The sequence below is a fragment of the Anarhichas minor genome, unplaced genomic scaffold (genome assembly GCF_050575085.1).
Source record: "Anarhichas minor isolate MPS153535 unplaced genomic scaffold, ASM5057508v1 ptg000045l, whole genome shotgun sequence".
NCBI classification, from domain to species: domain Eukaryota; kingdom Metazoa; phylum Chordata; class Actinopteri; order Perciformes; family Anarhichadidae; genus Anarhichas; species Anarhichas minor.
The window spans coordinates 6699038-6720445 of record NW_027466491.1 but is presented as its reverse complement, the minus strand read 5'-3'; the positions used below and the strand labels follow the sequence as shown (position 1 = coordinate 6720445).

At 44.5% G+C, this 21408-nt stretch overlaps 4 protein-coding genes across 11 annotated transcripts in view; 3 read left to right on the top strand and 1 right to left on the bottom strand.

The window, feature by feature from the left end:
* Positions 1-508: 508 nt before the first annotated feature.
* On the top strand, positions 509-7317 carry arfgap3 (ADP-ribosylation factor GTPase activating protein 3). The gene is made up of 16 exons (XM_076111412.1): positions 509-673; positions 1342-1460; positions 1611-1683; positions 1795-1926; positions 2136-2216; positions 2306-2399; positions 2487-2546; positions 2652-2698; positions 2801-2949; positions 3073-3204; positions 3534-3659; positions 3775-3927; positions 4033-4153; positions 4255-4342; positions 4607-4731; positions 4827-7317. The coding sequence occupies exons 1-16, from the start codon at positions 605-607 to the stop codon at positions 4842-4844; spliced, it is 1587 nt and encodes a 528-aa protein (XP_075967527.1). The 5' UTR covers positions 509-604; the 3' UTR covers positions 4845-7317.
* Positions 7318-7980: 663 nt separating this feature from the next.
* Positions 7981-11677, top strand: ikbip (IKBKB interacting protein). 2 transcript variants are annotated; one of them, XM_076111414.1, is made up of 4 exons: positions 7984-8287; positions 8376-8493; positions 10690-10911; positions 11017-11677. In XM_076111414.1, the coding sequence occupies exons 1-4, from the start codon at positions 8103-8105 to the stop codon at positions 11581-11583; spliced, it is 1092 nt and encodes a 363-aa protein (XP_075967529.1). In that variant the 5' UTR covers positions 7984-8102; the 3' UTR covers positions 11584-11677. The 2 variants fall into 2 exon arrangements, with proteins under 2 accessions (XP_075967528.1, XP_075967529.1); XM_076111413.1 differs by lacking the exons at positions 10690-10911; positions 11017-11677 and adding an exon at positions 9032-10543 and having other exon boundaries at positions 7981-8287.
* A 980-nt stretch (positions 11678-12657) lies between these two features.
* ckap4 (cytoskeleton associated protein 4) lies at positions 12658-18588 on the bottom strand. The gene is made up of 3 exons (XM_076111410.1): positions 17770-18588; positions 15992-16543; positions 12658-14575 (listed from the first exon to the last, which is right to left on the bottom strand). Exons 2-3 carry the CDS (start codon positions 16310-16312, stop codon positions 13346-13348), a joined length of 1551 nt encoding a protein of 516 aa, XP_075967525.1. The 5' UTR covers positions 16313-16543; positions 17770-18588; the 3' UTR covers positions 12658-13345.
* Positions 17873-21408, top strand: part of bltp3b (bridge-like lipid transfer protein family member 3B) — a 23548-nt gene continuing 20012 nt past the window's right edge. For 2 of the 7 annotated variants that reach the window (XM_076111408.1, XM_076111407.1), the window contains exon 1: positions 17873-18235. In XM_076111408.1, the coding sequence (XP_075967523.1) occupies positions 18192-18235 (44 nt within the window). In that variant the 5' untranslated portion in view covers positions 17873-18191. The remainder of the gene's footprint in view (positions 18236-21408) is intronic. The other 5 variants (XM_076111404.1, XM_076111409.1, XM_076111403.1 and 2 more) reach the window with 4 other exon arrangements.

Sequence of the window (21408 nt, the reverse complement as noted above, 5' to 3'; positions counted from 1 at the left end):
ATCTTTTTATATGCGTGTTCAATTTGAATATAGTTAATTTAATTGTTAACATCAGTAGTTCAGTTGTACAGTTATTTTGTTTGTAGTGTCCTGCCAAACTCGTAAAGGGTCTTATGATTTACATGTTAGTGTCCCATATTTTGGGAATAATTAGTTACCAAAGTTACCCCAAAAATGTATTTTCATTTTGGTGCAAGATCACGTTCATTGTAGGGATATGGATTCCTCCAAACATATTAGCTGATGCAGAAAGTTTAATTGAATGAATTCAAAGTTGATGCAGCCCACTCAAGCTTATCTATGGGTTAAATAAACCAACAGTAATTCAATTTATATCAAATGTATTTAAACATAAAAAAGAACAAAAAGTGTTTTTACTTGACTAGATAGATACTCAGCGTCAAATGTATAGGTCAACTACATTACCCAGAAGCCCCTGCTACAATAACACAACCACGGGTCACTTTTATCCAATCACGGCTCGACCATGATGTTGCCCTATTGACGTGTCGTATTCGGTCGCTATTGAGGAAAACACGGGGCTGATTTTCATGCCACACAACCGCGTCCGTCTCACCGTCAGTTGTTTCCAATAGATAGAACAATGTCAGAGCCCAGCAAGCAGGACATCTCCGCTATTTTTAAGCGACTCCGCGCGGTTCCTACGAACAAGGTGAGAGTTTCAAACGGGGGACGGTTTAGCTACTCTTTAAACGAGGAAGTTGAGTCAGACTATCTGACACGTCGCACTTTGAGACAACGCAAAAGCTAGCTTTACTTTCATCAGCTTAATGTGTCACGTAGCTGCTACGTGTCGTGTTTAAAACCAGTCGGTGTTGTTGAAGTGCGCCGTGGTGACATTTGAAGGGTGTTTTCTGTCAGAAAACGTGTGATCTGTGACCAGATGTTACGTTAGCTAAGTGGTTGACAGCCTAGCCTACGCTACATTTGGACAGTTCAACCTTAAGCTAGCTATGTTTGTTAAGGCTTTAAGCCCTCCGACGGCTTGGAGATGTAACACTGCAGTGCATACATCCTGAATTACGCAATGAAACTGTGTTTTAAGAGGTAATCTCGTTGCGAAATTCAACCCACTGCACCAACAGCTGTTTGAATCAGCAGCCAGATGCATGCACAGGCAACGTGCACTTCAGACCTTTATGGTTACAACCACATTGTTTACTTACACTTTTTCTATTTACATTTTGAACGTGTGATCTGCAACGAGGAGGGAGTTTAAACACAACGTCTTAGCCTGTTTCTTTAAAATATCAATTCACTCTGTTTATACATTAACATTATTCTTGTGTGTCTCCTCCTGTGCTCTCTTCTTCCTCCCAGGCTTGCTTTGACTGCTCGGCTAAAAACCCCAGCTGGGCCAGCATCACCTACGGTGTGTTCCTGTGTATAGACTGCTCTGGGACACACAGGTCTCTTGGTGTGCACCTGACCTTTATCAGGTAATACAAATAATCTAGTGATGAAAACACAAAAGCACACGATTGCACAAGATTATTAGTATGAGTAGAAAAATCCAGACTAGAGTCGGATGCGAGGGGGAGAATTGTTGTGGAACCTGAGATGCTGTTTGTCCCTCTGTGTTCACACAGGTCCACTGAGCTGGATTTCAATTGGTCGTGGTATCAGCTCAGATGTATGCAAGTGGGAGGCAATGCCAATGCGGTCAGTACCTGAAGGCGGCGCGTATCGGCACGCTGTCAACAGATTTTAAAGCCAGCATTGCTTCACACTCGCGTTATTTAACTCGAGCGTCGTCTTTCCCCGTGTCTGCAGTTTTCATTTTTCAATCAACAAGGATGCACAACCAACGCTGCCAACACCAAGTACAACAGCCGGGCTGCTAACCAGTACAGAGAGAAGATAAAGAATTTAGCCACACAAGCGACCAGACGCCATGGCACCGAGGTAATGCTGACATAGTGGTTTACTGTCTTAAAACCCCCTATGCTTGCAGGTTGCTTCAATGATTGGACGGGAGCCAGAATGAAAGAATCGGATAAAAAACGAACTTTGACTTCCTGTCTAGTTCCTCTTTGCTTATCACACTTTGCATTAATTCTCCTGTATCTTTAAGTGCACAGCTGTATCAGTTTTACTGCTCTTCTTCTGTCCAGTTGTGGCTCGACAGTCAGGCTCCTCTCTCCCCGACGACACCAGACGACAAGCAGCTGGACTTCTTCAGTCTGCATTCACAGGTATAGAAGTGTGATGTCTGCTTGTTGGATACCTACTTAGAGTGACGAGGGATTAATAATTTCGCCACGTGTGTCTCTTTGATGCCCAGACTCTTCCTGACAATTTGAACATGCCCAAATCGTATCTCAGCTCCTCCACATCAGAGAAGCCTTTAACCAGGGAAACGGAGGAAGACAGTAACGGTATTCACAAAATGCAAAGATGCACTTGTTGTATTTATCTCAATGCCATTTAATTTGGCTCATCACATGTATATTAATCCTCTTCAGGTAATCTAGATGAGGGTCCTAGTGTGGACATGCTGAGTGCTTCTCCAAAAGCAAATCCAGGTTGGTGTATATTCGTCACTTTTAGGATTTTCGACCTTTGTTTTTCCATCTGATTTATTCCTAAACTGTCGGAGATGTAACTTTACTGTTCCTCAATCTCTCCAGACTCCTCCTCTCTTCTTAGGAAGAAGCCAACTGCCGCCAAGAAAACGGTATGTACTCATCCTAACTTTCGGTCGAACAGTACGCGTAAGTATGTTTGTTCACAGACTTTGCATTCATATCGTGTTTTGTAAAAACGTGTCTGCCTGTAGTTGGGCTCTAAGAAGGGCGGTCTGGGCGCTCAGAAGGTTAGCAGCAAGAGCTTCTCAGAGCTGGAGAAGAAGGCTCAAGCTGCCGACAAGCTCAGAGAGAAAGACGGCGGCACCGGTGCTGCCAAGAACTACCAGCCCGAGGAATCCATGTGAGTTTCTTTGTCTTTCTTTATCGTCTTTGACGTGTTCCTACCTTTACTTTGTTGCTGTATTCTCCCTCTGTTTTGTCATTCCTTAAACTCGCCTCCCTTCTCCCCCCCCCCCCCCCCCAGCTCTCCATCTCTGCGACTGGCCTGTAAAGATTTCGAGCAGCAGAGGAAAATGGAGGAGAAGAAGTTGAAGGGATTAGAGGGGAATAAGAAAGTGCAAGCCGAGAGACTGGGCATGGGTATGGGCATGAGGAGGTATGATGATGAAGAGACTCCTGACCCTGTTGCTGATAGATCTGTATCTTAGAGTTCCCATGTAAACCTAAACCTAAAATCAAATGTATTAAGAATACAATGAAGTACAATCGGCTCTGTTTTGTGCTTTAAAGCCAGACTGATATAAGTGCTTGTAAAGCTTTTTTTACAAGGACAATAATGAACATTTTGAGTGAAGTGTACTTTACAGTTCTGTTCTTCTGTATTTATAGGCGGTGTACTGTCTAGGCATTATTTTGGGTGCCTTGAGAAGCGTTCTAATCCTCCATGAAAATGTGTGGTAACCTTTACCCTCTCTCCTCTGTTAGTGGAGTGTCTCACTCTGTGACGTCAGACATGCACATCATCCAGCAGGAGAGTCCGATGGGAAAGAAGACCACCAAAGGACGTCGGTTCACGGAGGACGATGAGGACGAAGGGTCCTTCAGCGCCAAGTCAGATACATATTATTTACTATTACTGGTTTATTAACGTTTGTCGGCTTCATTTCGTTTTTTTTATTATTCTGATTTTGTAAGTATCACATTTTCATCTGCCATTATTCTTCAGGGTCTTGTCCCGGTTTGAGGATCAAACAGAAACCTCCGATAGCTTCTCCTCGAGGTGGGATGATAAAGGGGAGGAAGGAGGCTGGATGAAGGAGAGCAAGAAACCAGAGCCGGACTTCTTCTTGAGCTCCACTATAACATCGCTGAATGACAGGTACGTTAAAACAGTTTTAATGTAATGTTCCTCCCGTCAGAGGAGTCATGACGTTTTGGCTACTTATTGTTGCTTGAGACAGTCGGAACTTTTGTTTGTTATTAGACCCACGGGCAGAAGAAAACCTGAAGCCGTCCCAGACACCGGAGAAGCTCAGAAAAAGTTCGGCGGTGACGTGAAATCCATCTCTTCTGACACGTACTTCGGAAAGCGAGATAACTCCGAGGTACAAAATGAAGACATGCATCCTACCCGTCCCACATGTTGTGTATACATTGTGTTGTACTGTGTGATTTTTGTGTTTACATTTCTTTTCTTTTCTTTTAGTACGAGGCCAAAACACGACTGGAAAGATATTCTGGGAGTTCCGCTATAAGTTCAGCAGACCTGTTTGATGATCCAAAGAAACAAACTGGTGAGAAACAACTCTCTGTTTTGGGAACTTTGTAATCGAGACTCACAAAATGTCTGCAAGCGGGCAACAATCACTTCAACAGTCTAGTCGTATGTCACTGCACTCGCAATGTTTCCTCAGGTTGAGGTCACTAGTTATGTCAGTGTTCTCTGTACTTTCTATCTTACAGCATACGACAGAACCCAATAATCAGGCTTAAAACGATTGCCTCGTACCATTAAATGAATGTTTATATTTGTCTTTCTGCTCGTCTTGCGCACACAGCGAGTTCGTACCGTCTGACCAACGTGCTGCCCAGTGCTCCCGACATGTCGCAGCTCAAACTGGGAGTTCGCTCTGTCGCAGGAAAACTCTCCGTCATGGCCAGTGGCGTAGTCAGCTCAATTCAGGTGGGTCAGAAATACGCCCCTTGAATCAAGATCGTATGAACATCTTGTCTGACAAAACACAAGTTCTAATATTGTTTATTTTGTTTTTTTTCCAGGATCACTACAGCACCTGAGTCCTGGTGCGCCTCCTCTTGGATTCAGCGCCCTAATACTCGTCCTCTGTTCAACAGAGTCACATACGTTTCCCAGTGGACTGGTGGTCGCTCCTACTGGGAGCTAAAGAGGTGCGATGGGCAAATCTGTTCCACGAAGGCATCCAAATTGACGCCCTGTATACATCTATATCTAGTTTTTTATTAGGTGGTGTACATACAACAGCTGTTTGAATCGCGAGGATCAAGCACAATTTTCAGTGGAAGTAACATTCCCCTGCAGGCTTCTTGAAGGGAGACGTCTGTGTACAGTTCACTGATGAAGTTTAGTTTGCGGTTTATTGATTGGTTCGCGTTGAGGTCTTTGGGGGTTTAAATATTTAGAAGTATTATATGTAGCACAGGGTTTATGGTGTTTTGAAGGATGGATTTGCATTTTGATTCCTTTTTAGTTGATGAGATAAAAAATAAACAAAACAAAACAGTGGAGAAAATTCAGTTTGTTTTTAATTGGTCAACATACTCTTGCTCATCACAAGCACTCTGTGTTGTGCTGTTTTGCACATTCCCATGGGTTTGAAAGTGTCCTTTCTGTCCCCAAAGTGCACTTATATTTGCTCCTCCACAGACGGGACCAAACCCTGATAAAGAGGCCGTAGGGGACCAGATATATATAAATATATATTTCTTTAGTCAGGCATACTTTCAGTTGTATAAACTGAAATTGGCCTCATTAGCGCAGAAGCTTCATTATCTTGTGAATTATGTTTTTTTGTGTTTTTTTTTTCGTGGGCCGAGCATCAGTTATTCTAAAAGGACAAGATGACATGAAACCTAAGCAGCTATGGAAAACTGAGTATAAAGGAAAAGTTTGACATTTTTGGGAAATATACTCATTCGCTTTCTCGCCAAGAGAATGTTGAGAAGACTGACAACACTCTCATATCTGTCGCTTAGCTTAGCATAACGACTGGGAACAGGGGGGAACAGCTAGCCTGGCTCTGTCTGAAGTCTTTCTAACAAGTTTGGCTTTTTGTTTGGATTAAACAGATAAGATATAACTATGCTAAGCTGGCTGGCTGTAGCCGTATATCTATGAACAGAAATGAGTGTTACCAATCTTCTCATCTAATTCTATTCTTTAAGCAATCTGCCTACTAGCATCATGATGAGCCTGCACCATGCAGGTCGGTTGCACTATGCGTTTTTGTCTCAATCCTGTTGCTTTGAATCGGACACTTTTAAGCCGTCGCAATCGATAACGTGGTCAACATTAGAACCTGTAGATTCATGAATTTTTGACGGGTGCCTTTTGGTGATGTTTTGTTATTAATTTCTAGATGTTTTTTTGTTGGTAGTTGTGTTTACATGTCTGCTATAACTTTCCATGTTGCCCCCCTTAAATTGAACTGCACACACTAAAGACTTGACTAGAATCTCCTGATGTGGTGGGACCTCTTTGTAGCTTTCAGGCCCCCGTTGTACAGCAACACACACACATATATATATATATATATATATATATATATATATATATATATATATATATATATATATATATAAAAATGTAAACAATCCCTTTAAAGCCCTCTTTCTTTTTTGTTTGTTGCTGTAACATACTGCCAAGGTTCAGGTTATATCTTTAATTCTGAGCTGGTAATTGGGTGTGATTTTGGATTTGACATTTAAAAGCAATAGAAGAACCAGTTGATGTCTGTTCGTGGCTCTTGATATGGACGAACTACGGCTTTAGTGTGAGCCTTTAGTGTATTATTATTTAGGTATTATTATTTAGGTAGAGTTGTGCCATGATGCCGAAAAGGCTTCTTCAGATATCTAATCGTGGACTAGAGTTTATAAAGCCCTGATCGGCGACAGGATGATTATATTACTGAGCGATTTCGGTACTGTTTCTGCTTCTCAGGAGTTTGATTGGAGTTGTTAAATATGGAACACTGAAAGAGAAAGTCGTAGATCCTTCAATGACCAAATATTTGTTTACTCCATCACTCTATGCCTTAGTCCAAAGATCTCTGATTAACGCGCCCTCGTATTGTGGAGTCGTCTGGTTACCGGTTTGCACATTGTTTGTTAGAAATTGCATGTGGCAGCTTTTGCTTGAATGTACTGTATTTACAATTGAACCATTGCCTCTCAAGTTGCTGTTGCGTCCACGTTTGATCTTTGTAAGATTGTTTGTCTTCTGCCGTTTAATATTGTTAAATGTTACGTAAGCGAATAGTAGCTTGTGTAAATTGCATGACCCTTGTAGATGATAAACGCTGACACATCGGCTGTTGGGCCCTAATAAATAACGCTAGAGTAACAATCGTTCAATAACAACTGTATAGAACTGCTACATGCAATGATGTATAGGGCTTTGAATTACCGTTTATAGAAAGCTACAGATAATCAAGTTTTGACATATTTTGACACTCAAAATGTAAGTAAGATTTTTTGAAACATGCCAAATAAATGGCTTGTGCCGAAGCTCTCCTACCTGGTCATTTATTTGCCAACACTGCACAGACACTGTTTGATTGACTGATAGCAAAAACAATTAAAATTTTTCTAAACCCCCAAAATAGTCTATTTACAGTCAAATAAAATAGGCATTATTAGCAGATCCACACATTGGAGAAGCTAAATTACTTAAACGGTTGATCAATTATGTAAATTGTCGCTTATCAATTCTCTATCCGATGTCTAATCAATTAATCGATTAGTTGTTTCAGCTTCTACCTAACATTAATCCAGCATGGCTCCCTTCAGGACCAATGCTGGGAGCCGCTTACGTGGCTGGCTGAGGCGTTTATGGTGCTTAGTACGCTGTCGTAACTATGAATGTTAAAATTCGAACTCCGTTTATGTTTTAAAGCATAGTTTTTACCATGAAAAAATATATAATTTTGTTGAAAACCATTGGTTTACTTGAGGTAACAGACAACACATCCAAACACGGGCTAAATTTAACCGTTTCTTTGTGTTTTAATTTAACAATTCTGTTAATGGTTGTATTTACGACTTTAAGTGGAGGACGTGAAGGCGGCATTTTCCCAAGGAACAGGGAAAAGCGAAAGGATTGTTTTTTATCGGTAACCGTCGTTAATTACACACTCCTTACGTTACTTTAGCGTCCCACATTATGACCGTATCTGTGGGAGACGTGTTGTTTTACTCTGCAGCGTAACTAATAGCTGGTTGTGACTTGTTTGTACCGTTACGGCCTGCTGAATTCATTCAGAGTAAAAGCTGCTAATAGTGCGCCGGTGTGTTAAAATGCGTACCGAGTTCAAACAAAGGAAGAAGTCACAAAAACAAAGCGACGAAGCCGCCGAAACGTCGGATGCAAACTGCAAAGATGAAATGCATAAAGCCAAGATGCAAGCTGGAAACAACGCAGGAGTGAATAAAACGTTTATAATGTGCTTATTGTCGCTTGCAGCGTGCGGAGCTCTGAGTTGGTAAGTCATCAGCAACATCTGCATCAATGTGATAAATGTTTCTATTTGTTTCTCTCCACTAAAGTCGTTGTGTCTCTCTTGGTTTCAGGGTGGTGCTGCAACAGAATGAGAGGTTTTCCCAAATTGAAGAAAAGTACAAATCTTTACACCGAAAGACTTCGAGTCTGTTCGACATGGAGGAAGAAGTCCTGAAGGTTTCTGAGAAGGTACGTTTGACGCCCTGTATTCATCATATAAATACATAATGGAACATGCTTCTAAGGATGGAGCTTTAAAGGGTCAATTCACCCAAATTACACCCTAAAAAAGAATGAACCCCATGCAGAACGTGATTTGGTGGTTTTAATGTGGTTTAGTGAGAAGGGAAAGGAGTACAGTGAGTAACCCGGGGGTCAGGAGATCAAATTTGAGGGTGTATTGTAAGGGGTCACAGAGGGTTGACCTGTGACCAGGGTTTGTGAACTACTTATGCAACCCTCCGCAAGCTTTACTTTGTTTGTTTTTTGAAAACTGAAGAAAAACTCCTGTCAGCTGAGCACAACTTGTCTTTGTTGCATCCACATCTCTAGTATCCACATTTATGTGCTCTTCCAACACTTTCTATCTTTCATGCTTCACTTCTATTGCAAACACTACCGTTGTGTGTGTGTGTGTGCATGCTCATTGTTTCTTGCTAACATATGAATACTGAGGACCATAGAGCTCCCACAGAAACAGCCCTCCTGTTTTGTGTTGCGGCCGCAGCTCGCCGCCTCTGAAGACGACCTACAGGAGGCGCTCTCCGCCGTCTCCTTGGCAGCGCGACTCGAGCAGGACATCTCCACCCTCCACGCCGCCGTAATGTCGATGCAGGCCGACGAGAACTCCGCCTCTCGGGACCTGCAGACGGTCAACGCCCACTTCCTGAACGTGACGGAAACGTGGCAGGAGCGCCTGGCCGCCATCGCCTCCGACCTGGCCGCCCTGAAGGCCGAGTCTCGGGAGGCCCACGCCGGCGCCACGGGGCGGGTGAACGAGGCCGAGCGGAGGGGCCGGTCGCTGGCCGAGAGGTTGGAGGAGCTGGAGGACAGCACCAGGAGGAACGCACGAGCTCTGGAGCGCACGGAGGGAGACGACACCCAGCGGACGCAGGATCATCTGGACTGGAACACCAAGCAGATCCACAAGCTGGAGGAGCAGATCGGCAGCCTGACCAAGAGGGAGGCGGAGCTCGGCACCCAGCTCCAGGAGCACATTCCCCGGGCGCAGCAGTGTGAGGAGCACCTGCCCCAGGTGGAGGAGGCGGTGCGCTCCATCTTGAGGCTGACGGGGGATCTCAGCGGGGCGGAGAGGCGTCTGGAGGAGGTGACGTTACAGGTGTTCGGGACCGAGGACAGCATGCTGAAAGCGCTCAACGAAATCCTCGAGATCAGACAGGAGCTGGACACCCTGCAGGCTCAAAACAGCATCCTCAGGATGAAGAACGAGCTGTCCGTGGTTAAAGAGGCGGTCCGTGAACTCACCATGGTGCTGCGGGGGGGCGCAGACGACAGCCAGAAGGACCCTGACGCTCTGGAGGAAGAAGGATGGAATGAGGAAGAGGAGGAGGAGGAGGCGTGGGCAAAAGATGACTCAACTTCTATATGATGACCTCACTGAATGATGTCATTGTTTTGATCCAATAAGGAGGAGTTGTATCTTACTTTTAGCTGTAAAAAACTATCAAAGTTCAATGTTTTTCTAAATGTGTACCTCAGTTAAATGTCAGAAAATGGTGACCATCGTTACATAAACGTTCCCTGATTTCAACATGAACTCTGGTGTGCATGCACTGTATTATACGATGAAGAATATTTATTTTAATATTTGTTCAATGTGGAGTGACACATTTTAGGTTTCTTTTGTAATGGATAAAACATGCCCAAATATATGAAAATATCTGTGCCGCTCTTTCCAGATAAAACTACATTGATTAATCTGATCGACACAAAAACTATTTGGTTTGTTGTTTTTCTGTGTTTTACAGTAGTAAACTGTATATTTTTCGGACTGTTGTTTGGGGGAAAATACATTTTTTACAATTCCTGCCATTTTATTTTGACAAAACAATTCATTGATGAATCCAGAAAATATCCTTTGAATATTTTTTTGTAGATGTGTAACAAGTCTTGATATTTTTGACGACTTTCCTTCTGATTTTGGTTTCACCTGTTGAAAACATGGCAATTATTTCATCATTGAACTCATTTAATAAAATCACCTTTTTTTTTTACTGAAGAGGTTGTATTTGTATTAAATCCTCTCGTTTCTCTCCTGTGTTTGTTCATAAAGGATAAATAACCTGAAATGATGTCTTGTAACGTGTGATCGCTTTGAATACCCGTCACCTCCTGAACACACAAACTGTTTCCGTCCTGTTTCAGTGCAAGAGCGTCCAGCTGATGCTGGAGGGCCTCGGGGGTGAGCGGGGGGCTCTGCGGCCCCGGCTGGAGGCTTTGGAGCAGGACGTGAGCCGGCTGGAGGAGTGGTCCTCTGGGCTGAATGAGAAACGAGCTCAGCTTCAGACCAGCCAGACGTCACTGAAGGACGCCGTGGGACAGATCGAAGAGCGCACCTCGGCCATCGCAACGGACTTTGCCAACAAGGTGTGTCTGATTGTTTTAATGTATTGCCCAAGTAGACGATTTAATCAATTGTAAAAAACATAGTTTTTTCCTATTTTCCTCCGGCCCTCTGTATTCCCCCACTAGGTGGCGTCGGTGAGGACAGACGTGCGCAGGATGGACGGTCTGCAGTCCGAGCTGGAGTCTCTGCTCACTCAGGTGGCGGAGCTCGAGGACAAGACCACTCAGGTGGAGCACAGCATGGTCAAACGCATCGGGGACGTGCTGACCAGCAGCATCGACCGAGTCTCCAATCTCCGCGCCGCGTGTGAACGCAACACCCAGGCCATAGAGAAGCTCCGCGGGCGCGTCCCTGAACTCACCGCCGCAGACGAGCAGATCTCTGAGCGCATGCGGGAGCTGCAGAGCGGCAGAGCTCGCATGATAAGAACGCTGACTTTCGCCGCCGACCTTAAACCCAAAGTCGCAGCCATTAAGAGGGACTTTGGGGCGTTTGAGCCTCAGCTGTCAGACCTGACTCTGCGGATAGGGAGACTGGCGGAGGAGCTGATGAAGAGAGAGCAGGAGGTGGCTGAGCTTAGACAGACACTGGCCAACCTCACTGCAGTGGAGGGAGATTTAAACGTTACATCTAAACAGGTTAGTGCAATAGCTAATATATCTGACATTGGAGAGATGCACCGGCCAACATGAGCAGCACACTTCAACGTCCTCGAGATCAACGTTTTCATCTGCTCAGCTGTCATACTACTGTTTGAAGGTTTGCCAAAATAAACCTTTTTTTAACACCAAACTTTGACTCAGTGTATGAATGAATGAGGATGCCAATCAACTGCAACGTCGCGGGTTCGATTCCAGCCTCGGGCCCCTTGTTGCATGTCTCACCTCTCTGTCTCCCCTATTTCTACACCCATCATCTCTCATATAAAGGTGAAAATTCCTCCCCAAAGAAAGTAGCATGAATGTGAACATTCTGGCACCTCCGTGTACCTTTCTAAAATGTTATTGAAGTTTGCTTGTGGTCAAGCAAGCTCAGCAAGTTTGTTTCCTTTGTTGACTCCTGTCAGCCAATATTAGAGACACCTGGCTGAGATTTGACTGGTTTGTTATTGTTTTGTCACCTTTTTAACTGATTTCTCAGCCGTGAAATTGAGGCTGGTGAGTTTGCTTCTTGTGTGTCTGTGGACATATTGTGTCCACTCTATATCGCCACAACCGTGCAATAATAATTATAGTAATCATCCTTGAATAGACCGTTTTTTTAACGTAAACAAACAAGATAAAAGGTTTTGACGAGGTTTTGCTTCTGGGCTTATTTTGTGTTCTTTGGGCAGAGCCGGGTTATAGCTGTTTCCAGTCTGTATGATCAGTTAACATGGATCCTGGTATCGGCTTCAGGATCAGAGATCTTGACACAAAATATCAGCTTTCAATGAAAAACTGAGGAAAATGATGCAGCCAGGCCACAATATATTTATTATTAGTTGACTGATGAAGCTTCAGGTTAATGGTGAGACGTCTTCAAGGCTCCACACAGCGATTCCAGTTGCCTCTGACTTCAGACTTTTCTTCAACATTTTGTAGCATCACCTCAGGCCCCAGTTTTCTCTTCCTCAAATCCCGTTTGTGTACTTTTTAAAGCAGCTTTTTGCTCCTTATGGGTCGAATATTGCACCCCAGACAAAAGCTCCTCACCTTTACCAATGAGTTGTCAAGACTAAAAATTCCAGTTTTTTTTTTTTTTTTTAAAGAAAACTATGTTTAAAGAGCACTTCCTTGCATCCCCTGGGCGCTCTACATTACTTAAATGGTCCATTAGAGTCCAAATGCTTTCCAGCAAATAACAACTGCAGCCTCGGGTGTTCCACCAGGAAGCACATTTCTGCAGAACACCTGGAAGAAGGTCAAACGTAAAACCTCAAAAGAGGTAAATTACATGTTATCCGTTACCGCAGTTTGAAGATGAAAGAGCTCAATGTGTCACTCATGATGTAACAGTAAAGGCAGCTTATGCACCAAATCATAGTTTTAACCGGTAATGTCACAGCAAGAAAAGGTTCCTCACAGCTTTAGGTCAACAAAAGTTTTTATTCTTGTAAATAAAAAACATGGAGCGCTCAAAAAGAACTTATTATTGCATTTGGTTGGTTTAAAAAAAAAAACAGCCGAGGCACAGAAAATTACACAAAACAAAACATTATGAGAAAAAAAGGAACTACAGTGCAGAATGAGTGTGTATTTGAATTCACAGATCAGCAGCAGGCTACAGCTCTGCCCCCCCCCCGCCCCGTCCTAACTCCCCACATTGGCTACTTTTCTACTAAAATGCGTGACACCGTGACATCGACCGTCAAGTTTGTGAAAAAACAATTCTTCAAGAAAATGGGAGACGTGGGTTGTGGTCTTTGGGAATCATTATTGTCATGATTTGGTGTCCTGATGTCACGTTGCCAAATCAAACTCCCGACTTTCCCTCCTTGCCCTTGGATAAGCCCTCCAGTGTCTTCGTGGTCGCCTGCAGAGCTTTCTGAAGAGCAGCAATGGCCTCATCGTGGCCTTCTAGCTTGGCCGCCTTGTCTTCCAAACCAGCTACCACGCTTCTTAAACTCTGCAGCTGCTCTGGCTTTATGCTGCCGCTGCTGCTGCTGCTGTCCTCCAGAGCAGCGAGCCTCTTCTCCAAGACCACCACCTGCTGACCCAGGCTGGAGTCCTTCGAAGACAGCTTGGTCTGGGCACTGCCCAGAGAGGCCATGTTGGACTGGAGCTCCCCCAAACTGCTCTTCAGCACCTCCATGTCCTGCTCCACGCCAGATTTGGCTTTCTCCACGGCCTGCTCCTGTGTGGCTAGAGTGCTTTCATGGGTATCGTACTTGGCGAACAGTGATTCCAATTTGGTGGAGATGTCTGACACGGCCGCTGACAGGGACTCCTCGATCTCCTCCGATGTTTTAACTCTGGCCTCCAGGTTTTCCGTTCTTTTCTGGACCTGAGTAGCAGCTTCTTGCACCTGCTCCTCCACGTTACGAACGGCATCGGCGGCGTGCTCCACGCCACTCTCCAGTGTCACGCTTTTGTCCTTCAGAGCCTGGACGTCGGCCTCTGCTGCAGACAGTGACTGCCTCAGATTCCCAACAGTGTCTTGCACCACTAACCTCACTGATTCCACTTCCTGAGACAGCGAGGCTACTTCCTGGTTACGAGTCTGGAGCTCTGACCTCACAGCGCCTATCTGCTCCCTAAAGGAGTCAGCTGAGGCATCGGCAGCCTCTTTGGCTGTTTTGATCTCATCTACGGCTTCGACGATGGCCGACAGCTCCTGTTTGATGAGCAAAGGGTCTTCCATGTCCCCCAGACGGGCCTTGAGATCAGCCAGCTGGCTCTGCGCTTTGCCCTGAGCTTCGGTGAACTCGGCCACGTTGACCGTGATGGACTGACTCACTTCAGCCAGACGCTCCTCCACAGTCTTCTCCAGAGAGGAGAAGTCCCTCTCTCGGGCCTCCTTCACCTCGTTGATGCCGTCTGAAAGGTCCTTCAGTAGGTTGTTCTGGAGCCTCTGGAGGGCCTCCTCCACCCTCCTCGTCTCCACCTCGCCCCTCTTCATCCGGCTGACTGCCCCCTCCAGCTCCACCCGCGTGATGCCCAGTGATGACTCCAGCCCGTCCACAACGCTGCTCAGGGACTCCACCTGTAGGACAACATCCATTTTAACATCTACAGGATATGATTGAACACATGTAGATCCTAATGCACTCGAATAACTGCCATTTGTCACTCAACATCAACTGTTCAGGAACTAAGAAAGTTTTAAGATTTGTGCATTTTTCAGATGATTCAGAAAGTTTTAAAATAGTTAATTTTCCTATGAAAGAGCGAGAGAAGTTTCTTAATTGTCTCGTTATGACACTTTAACAGTTCCTCACTCATGGTCTTCATCAGTGAATGAAGTTGTCCCATTTGTAACAGAGTTACAGAGTCGCATTCATTCACTGATGAAGTGTGTTTTTGTGGAAAGCTCAGTAAAAATGCTAGTAAGTGGATCTTGAGTTAACATTATTTTGTTAAACAATTACTACTAAGGACGATAATGAACTTTAATAGTTGTCTTAATCTGGTAATTTGCCCTCGACCTTTCAATAATTACACTTCCTAAACATGCTAAATTAGATATTTAACATATTAAATCAATATTTTGTTCCATATTGAGTTGGTGTAATATTTTCAATTGTATGGGAATTTTCCAAAATTTAGATTAGCGTGGAACTTCATTCTTGCTCTTCGGAAAAGTGTGGCAAAAGCATCTTGACTAAAGGTCCATTTACTAGCTTTTTCCCTTTTAAAAATCAAAAAGATGGTGCAAGAAATAGTCCACATAGTTTGTTTTTATTTATGGCAGTGGAATTAAACACCGTGGTAAATATTCACGATGCAGTCGTTGCTCCTCGGTGTCACTATTATGAGCACTATGAGCTCCCACCCAAAGTAAACTTACACAACAAACACGTTCCACTACATCTCTGCACGAGAAGAGTCGAGTCACCACATCGCTGAAGCAAGTTAAGGTGAGAATGTGACTATAGATTAACATTCAGGAAGGGAGGAGAGAATGAATGAAAGGGGGAGGACTTCAGTTATATACGCCATATGCTTTAGTTTGCATGTGATGACACTGAGCAATGACGTTTTTATTACAGCAAAATAGCCATTACTAATCTGTCCTCTTATAAAACAGAGGGAGGTGTGACCTCATCCTTATCTGTTGTCCTCAAACAAAAGAAAACCAAACACAAAACAATGAAACAACCAATGATTTATTTACACAGGGTCTGAAACTTTTATTTGTACTTTTTGGAAGTTTTCTGAATGTAAGGAGGTATAAGGAGGAGGAGTTCACCAAATCCATCACAGTAGCTCACCAAACCGACCCAACCCCCACCAGTACATCCAGTACGGACAGTTATGTAATGTCTGACAAAAACAATGCATTGCTGATATATAAAGTTTTTATTTCGATGGGGTTTGTGGAAAAGTGTGGGACCCCCTGCAGATGTCATTCACACTCAGTTCGTACTTCTCTCCACATTGATTCGTGGCTTTCACTTACCTGTTGAACGACGCTCTCCATTGTTCCGCTCAGCTCTGCGTTTTGCCGTGCGCTCTCCTCATGTCTGGCGCTGGTCTGTCGGATTTCCTCCACAACCTGCTGTAAATAAAAAGCAGCAAACCCGGCAGCGCCCAATAACGCGATGTAGAACACAGTGGTCGCCAAAAGGCCGAGGCAGCTCCCTGATCCTGGCTCCTGAGGTCCGGGGCCACTCACCCCGTTACCGGTGCTCTTCGGGCTTTTCTTCGACGCATCCTCTTGGATGGATGCGGCGGCGCTCTTCTCGCTCGAGCCGTTCTTGTTTCGGTTTTTCGCAGTCATCGTAAATGGGAGCTCGCTGAGAGAAGTGTGTGTAGGGTGTGTGTGTGTGTGTGAGGGGTGAGAGCTGCTGGTGTTTTGCAGTCGTGGATGGAGAATGTTTCCAGTACAGTCCCACTAACCGGCCCAATAGCGTATCAGTGAGCGCGTCGTGTCTCTCCACGGGGCTCTTTAGCGTTGAGGTATGCGGATGGGGGCTGTCCCATGTTAAACTTCAGGCTCTGTATGGGTCCACTGTAATGACAGAAAACACCCGAAAAATGAATGCACAGAAACTAGATCCTCCATATTCTTTTAAAACAATAATGAGGTTTCTGCAGAAGCATCTCTGGTGCAGCAGCACTGATTATTCCTAAAATATGGGTTAGGTCATTTCAGTGACTTTTCCACGGGTTTTGTTCCTACAGGATCAAAATGAGCAGCTTTATTCATCTTTACTTGAAGTAACTTGAAGCGAGTAAAATGTCACTGTGATCTAGTGAAGGATAAAAGATGCTCTAACTTGGGACAAAACGCTGCAGCCTCCCAACCGTGCATTGCTGTCTGAAGTCTATCATTCAATGTTAGTGACATAAAAGCGTCTATTATTACTCTGTTTTTACTGTGACACACGTTCATAAATGCTGTAATGAACCCAAAACACTGAAGACTGATGCAAACTTCCTGCAACCGGTTTATTAAAGTGAGGCAGAGCGGGGCAGGGAGGGGCTGTTTCCTCCCTCCAGCTCGCTCCTCCTTTCATACGTGGCAACTGCAGGCTGCTGTTAACTCCTTTGGTTAAATCTCTGCACAGAGAGAGAGGCTCATCAGAGCCAAGTCACAGCTTTTATGTGCCCACTGACAAAGAAGTGAAAAGTCCAAAAGGTTTCACTGCATTTCAATTATTACACATATGACTGAGTCTTTTTTTTTTTTTTACGTCCCTTAGATTTTGTTTGCAAGTGAATGAACACACAGTTATTTTCATAGGACTTCAAAGAAAACAAAGTGATATTACAATAACATTTTTGTATTCTCAGTCCATTCATAATTATTGCTTATTATTATATTACCATTTGTAGTGTTGTAATATCAAAGACTATTTCTGTTTGTTTTTTTGTATATCCTCATGCAAATTTTCTCTCATCTTTAAAAGAAAAACACGTTTTTTCCCTAGTTATTCTTATTCTTGTGATAATATATACAAAGCATATTAACATCCTCGACTTGAACACCAGATGTCACTAAAAGAGCGTTTTAAGGTGAGAGCAGAGAACACCCTGAAGGCACGATGCAGTATGGACACCATAATGTCAAACTGTAACAATGACTAAATATAATCTATTTACATTTATCATAGCATCTTCCTCTAAAAGATAATTACTGAGCAAACAACAGAGTTAACATCTGCAGTAATTGAAACTAAAACAGTATATAAGTATTCAAATGATACCAGTATATCCATAAATATAAGTACTTACAGTTACCCCATCCTCATCTTCAAGTTCAGGGGTTTCCCAGCGGATCCTGAACGCATCACGACGCCCCGCCCTGACGCCGTGACAACAGACGCTGATCGTCCCTCGCGCTGTCCAGGTGTTCGCTGTATGATATTGCAGAGATCATCTGGGACAGTTTTTTGGAGCTTTATCAGTGTCTCTGCACGACATGGCCTAACGTGGTATGCATTGTCCACAAAACCCGGCTGTCACTCGGACCTCTGAAATGCTGTTTTTCCGCATCAACTGTCAGAGAATGAAGCGGGAACACCGTTAAAATGAAGACTGAGATGAGAATTTGAGCTGTGTTTATACCTCGAGTGGGAAAAAGCTAGCGGGCAGGCTAGCCAGCTAGCTCAGAAACACCTCGGCCGACCGGCTCGGATAATCGGATTCGTGCGACCATGGCTGGGCTCATCAAGAAGCAGATCCTGAAGCATCTCTCCAGGTCAGTCCTGAGCTGTGTTAGCAGACATGCTAGCTCGCATCCCTGTTGTCTGTCAGACTGCCAGCTGCGTGTTCAGGTGACGTAACCCTCACTGACCCGAGGCAGCAGCTAACTGGCTAGCACTGGGGCTAGTTAGCTAGTGAAGGGCTAATCCCTCAATACCTACTGTGTAGCAGGTTGAACCGGTCGAGTGGTTCAGTCAGATTGTTAAAACGACAATCTCAGCTAATGGCGAGTAAGTGTTTAGCTAATAACACACCGACTACAACAATAAATCACGCAATAATGAGATAATTAGACAGTAATATGACATTAATATGTCGATACGTTGTTTACACGTGTTTGAACTACTGCTTATCTGCTCTTTTCACAACTGTGCCTCCCTATCAGATATCACATGGACCTTCAACGCACCACACAAGATCATTAGAGAAGGAAATGTCCTAAAGCATCAGTCTGTCCCCTTGATTATACACATTTGACAGCATGTTGTAGCACCTGCAGGCCCCCATTTATGTATCTAGAGATAAATGAGCCTTATATTGGTTCAGGGTCTGTTTAATGGCGCTACCACTTGCTGTGTAAAGCCCCCCTATTTTGTTTAAATGTTTTGCTGTTATGGGCAGCATCAGCTGGACCCGCTTTACATGGATTATTCATTCTTTTCCACTGTCCCTCAAGGGACTTTCAATGGACTACTTCCTTGTTTTGTTCCAGAAGCAGAGCTTGAAACACAGAGCCGGCACTCACCTGCTGCTGACCTATAACAGAGCACCTTCAAACAGAAGAGTGCGTTGAATGATAATGTGTTAAACTCAAAAAGAAATGACAGCGCTCATACGGAGCCTAAGAAATGACAGCTGTCACGTTCATTTTGCAGCTCACAGATGACTGATGTCTTTGAAAAGCTCGTCGGTATGCAGCTGGACCAGCTCGTGGTCATGAAAAAGAAAAAAGCACAAAGATGATCGTGCTCTGGGAGAAAAAGTATTTGTGGTGACTCGGTTGTGATTTAATTAAATACCTTAATAGTGTTTAGGCTTTGTCCTTCAAACACTTACACACTGTCAATTTTGCCTGTTTTGTCTCCAACACACAGCCTGTGAGTGGCATGCCCTTCGTTGTCCTAGTACCCTAAGTTGTGTGTGTGTGTCGAGGCAATGCACAAGTGACTGTGCATGCCCTCAGCAGCATTAGCGTCGACATTGACAGGAAGTGACCCGAAGAGTAGCGATGATGTCATCCTCTTAGGTCTTCTCTGATCTTCTTTGTCCCGTCCTGATTGGTCCGGCACCGAGCGGAAGCTGGACCTGTCGGCCAATCCCGCGCCATATATATATATATATATATATATATATATATATATATATATATACTCTACTGTACGTCTGCAGATACAGCAGAGTGATACGCAGGCTTTGGATGATTTAAGTTCCAAGATGGGTTAAAGATTTTGTCCGCTCAGCCGCTGCCTCGTCAGCACCAGCCAGGAATAGTTAAAGCCTCGCTGGCTAGATTACTCACACACACACTGCTCCTAGGTGTGCTTTGACAACTACAGGTTATGTTGTGGGTGTCAACAGGTCTGCTCAATGTTTGCAGATGACACATGTCTGTCCCAGTACTTGCGTGGACCGGGGCGAGCCCTTTTTAAGAGTGAGGCAGCACCGCCATCATTGCAGCTCATTGCCTCAGTAGTCTGCAGTGTCTGTTCCTCCTCCGGGCCGAGAATATGTGCACCGAGGCATGCAGGGCGGGTTTTTTCCGGGTTAGAAGAAGCATCGTGTGTGTGGCTTTTTGTGTGGAGTTGTTGGATTTGCTCTGTGTTATCCTAATGTGACGGTGTATCGATGAAGACGGGTCGAACTCTGGGAGCCCCAGGGAGTGATTAGATGACAAGGTGTGTGTTTGTCGTCATTACAGACAGACGGGTTTAGATTATCGACGGGACTAACAGAGCTCCTGTTACACACACACACACACACACACATACATATAGATGGATGCTCTTTATTCCCTCTGCTTTGTTCCCTGTCAAAGACAGTTTGTCTTGCTTTCACAGGGAGGTTGATAGGCCACAGGCTTAGCTGGTAGATATTTTGACACAGAAGCTTAATTCCAGACTCAAACTTTGTAGCAATGACTGGTCTTGTGACGGAGATAATGCAATTGAAGTAGTTGATTGAGTTATCGGTTAGTCCCACATTTATTCACACTGCTTCCTTCTTTATTTGTTTTGAAGGAACCACAAAAAATGCCTCCCGCCTATCCATACCATCCTGTCTACAGACTGCTTATTAATGTCACAAGACCACAGCCATCCCACAAACTGTAGACGGCGTAATCTACATCCTCAGTCCCAGAGAATGTGGAAATGTTGAGTGGTGGAGGGAGATTTGCCTGATGCGCATAAAGCAAAGCTGTTGACAGACAAACGTACACAGAACGGGGCCCTAAGAAGGAAAAGATTAGCACTATAGCTTCTAATGGAAAGAGAACTCTTCAGTCAGTTTGAGCACCAGGACCAGTGTTAGGAAACGTGCGCACACAACACGTCCGTTCTGAGGTTTAGTGCCCGCTGCGGTGTGAGAGATGAGTTTATTTCTGCTGCGTTTGTCGTCGTGGGCCTCTTTAGGTCCGACTCTTCCCGTTCTGCAGCAGCGGTGTGATGGTGCGCCGTGGTGATGAACTACATTGTTTCCAGCGTTACGGCTCACTGCTGGTGGCACGAGTCACGCCTGAGTGCCGACTGAGTGATGTGGGCGTCTCATCAGTGCGTAGCTGTGACGTACTTGAAGGACAGCTGCGTGTTGTTGTTGTTGACGTGTGTGTGTGTAGGAGTTTGTGCACAGCTGTAGATGTGTGTGTCTTTGCACTTGTGCTGGTATGTAGGCGGGAAAGCAATTCATATAATCCAGCTTGATGATAACTTTGAGGTGACGCAGTCTTTTTTAATAACCGTTCTGTTAGTGCTGCTTAATGTGTTTTTTGTCTGTCAACACATAGTCAAGCGCAAACACTTTGCAAACAGCTTTAATATCCGAACAGTGTGCTGTGCAGGAACGTTGAGACGTCATCAACATGGTTTTTGCAACATGCTGGAGAAGACTGCTGGCACTACTCAGGACTATCTGAAACCAAACCAACAGCGTTGGCACCTTTGACCAAAGAAG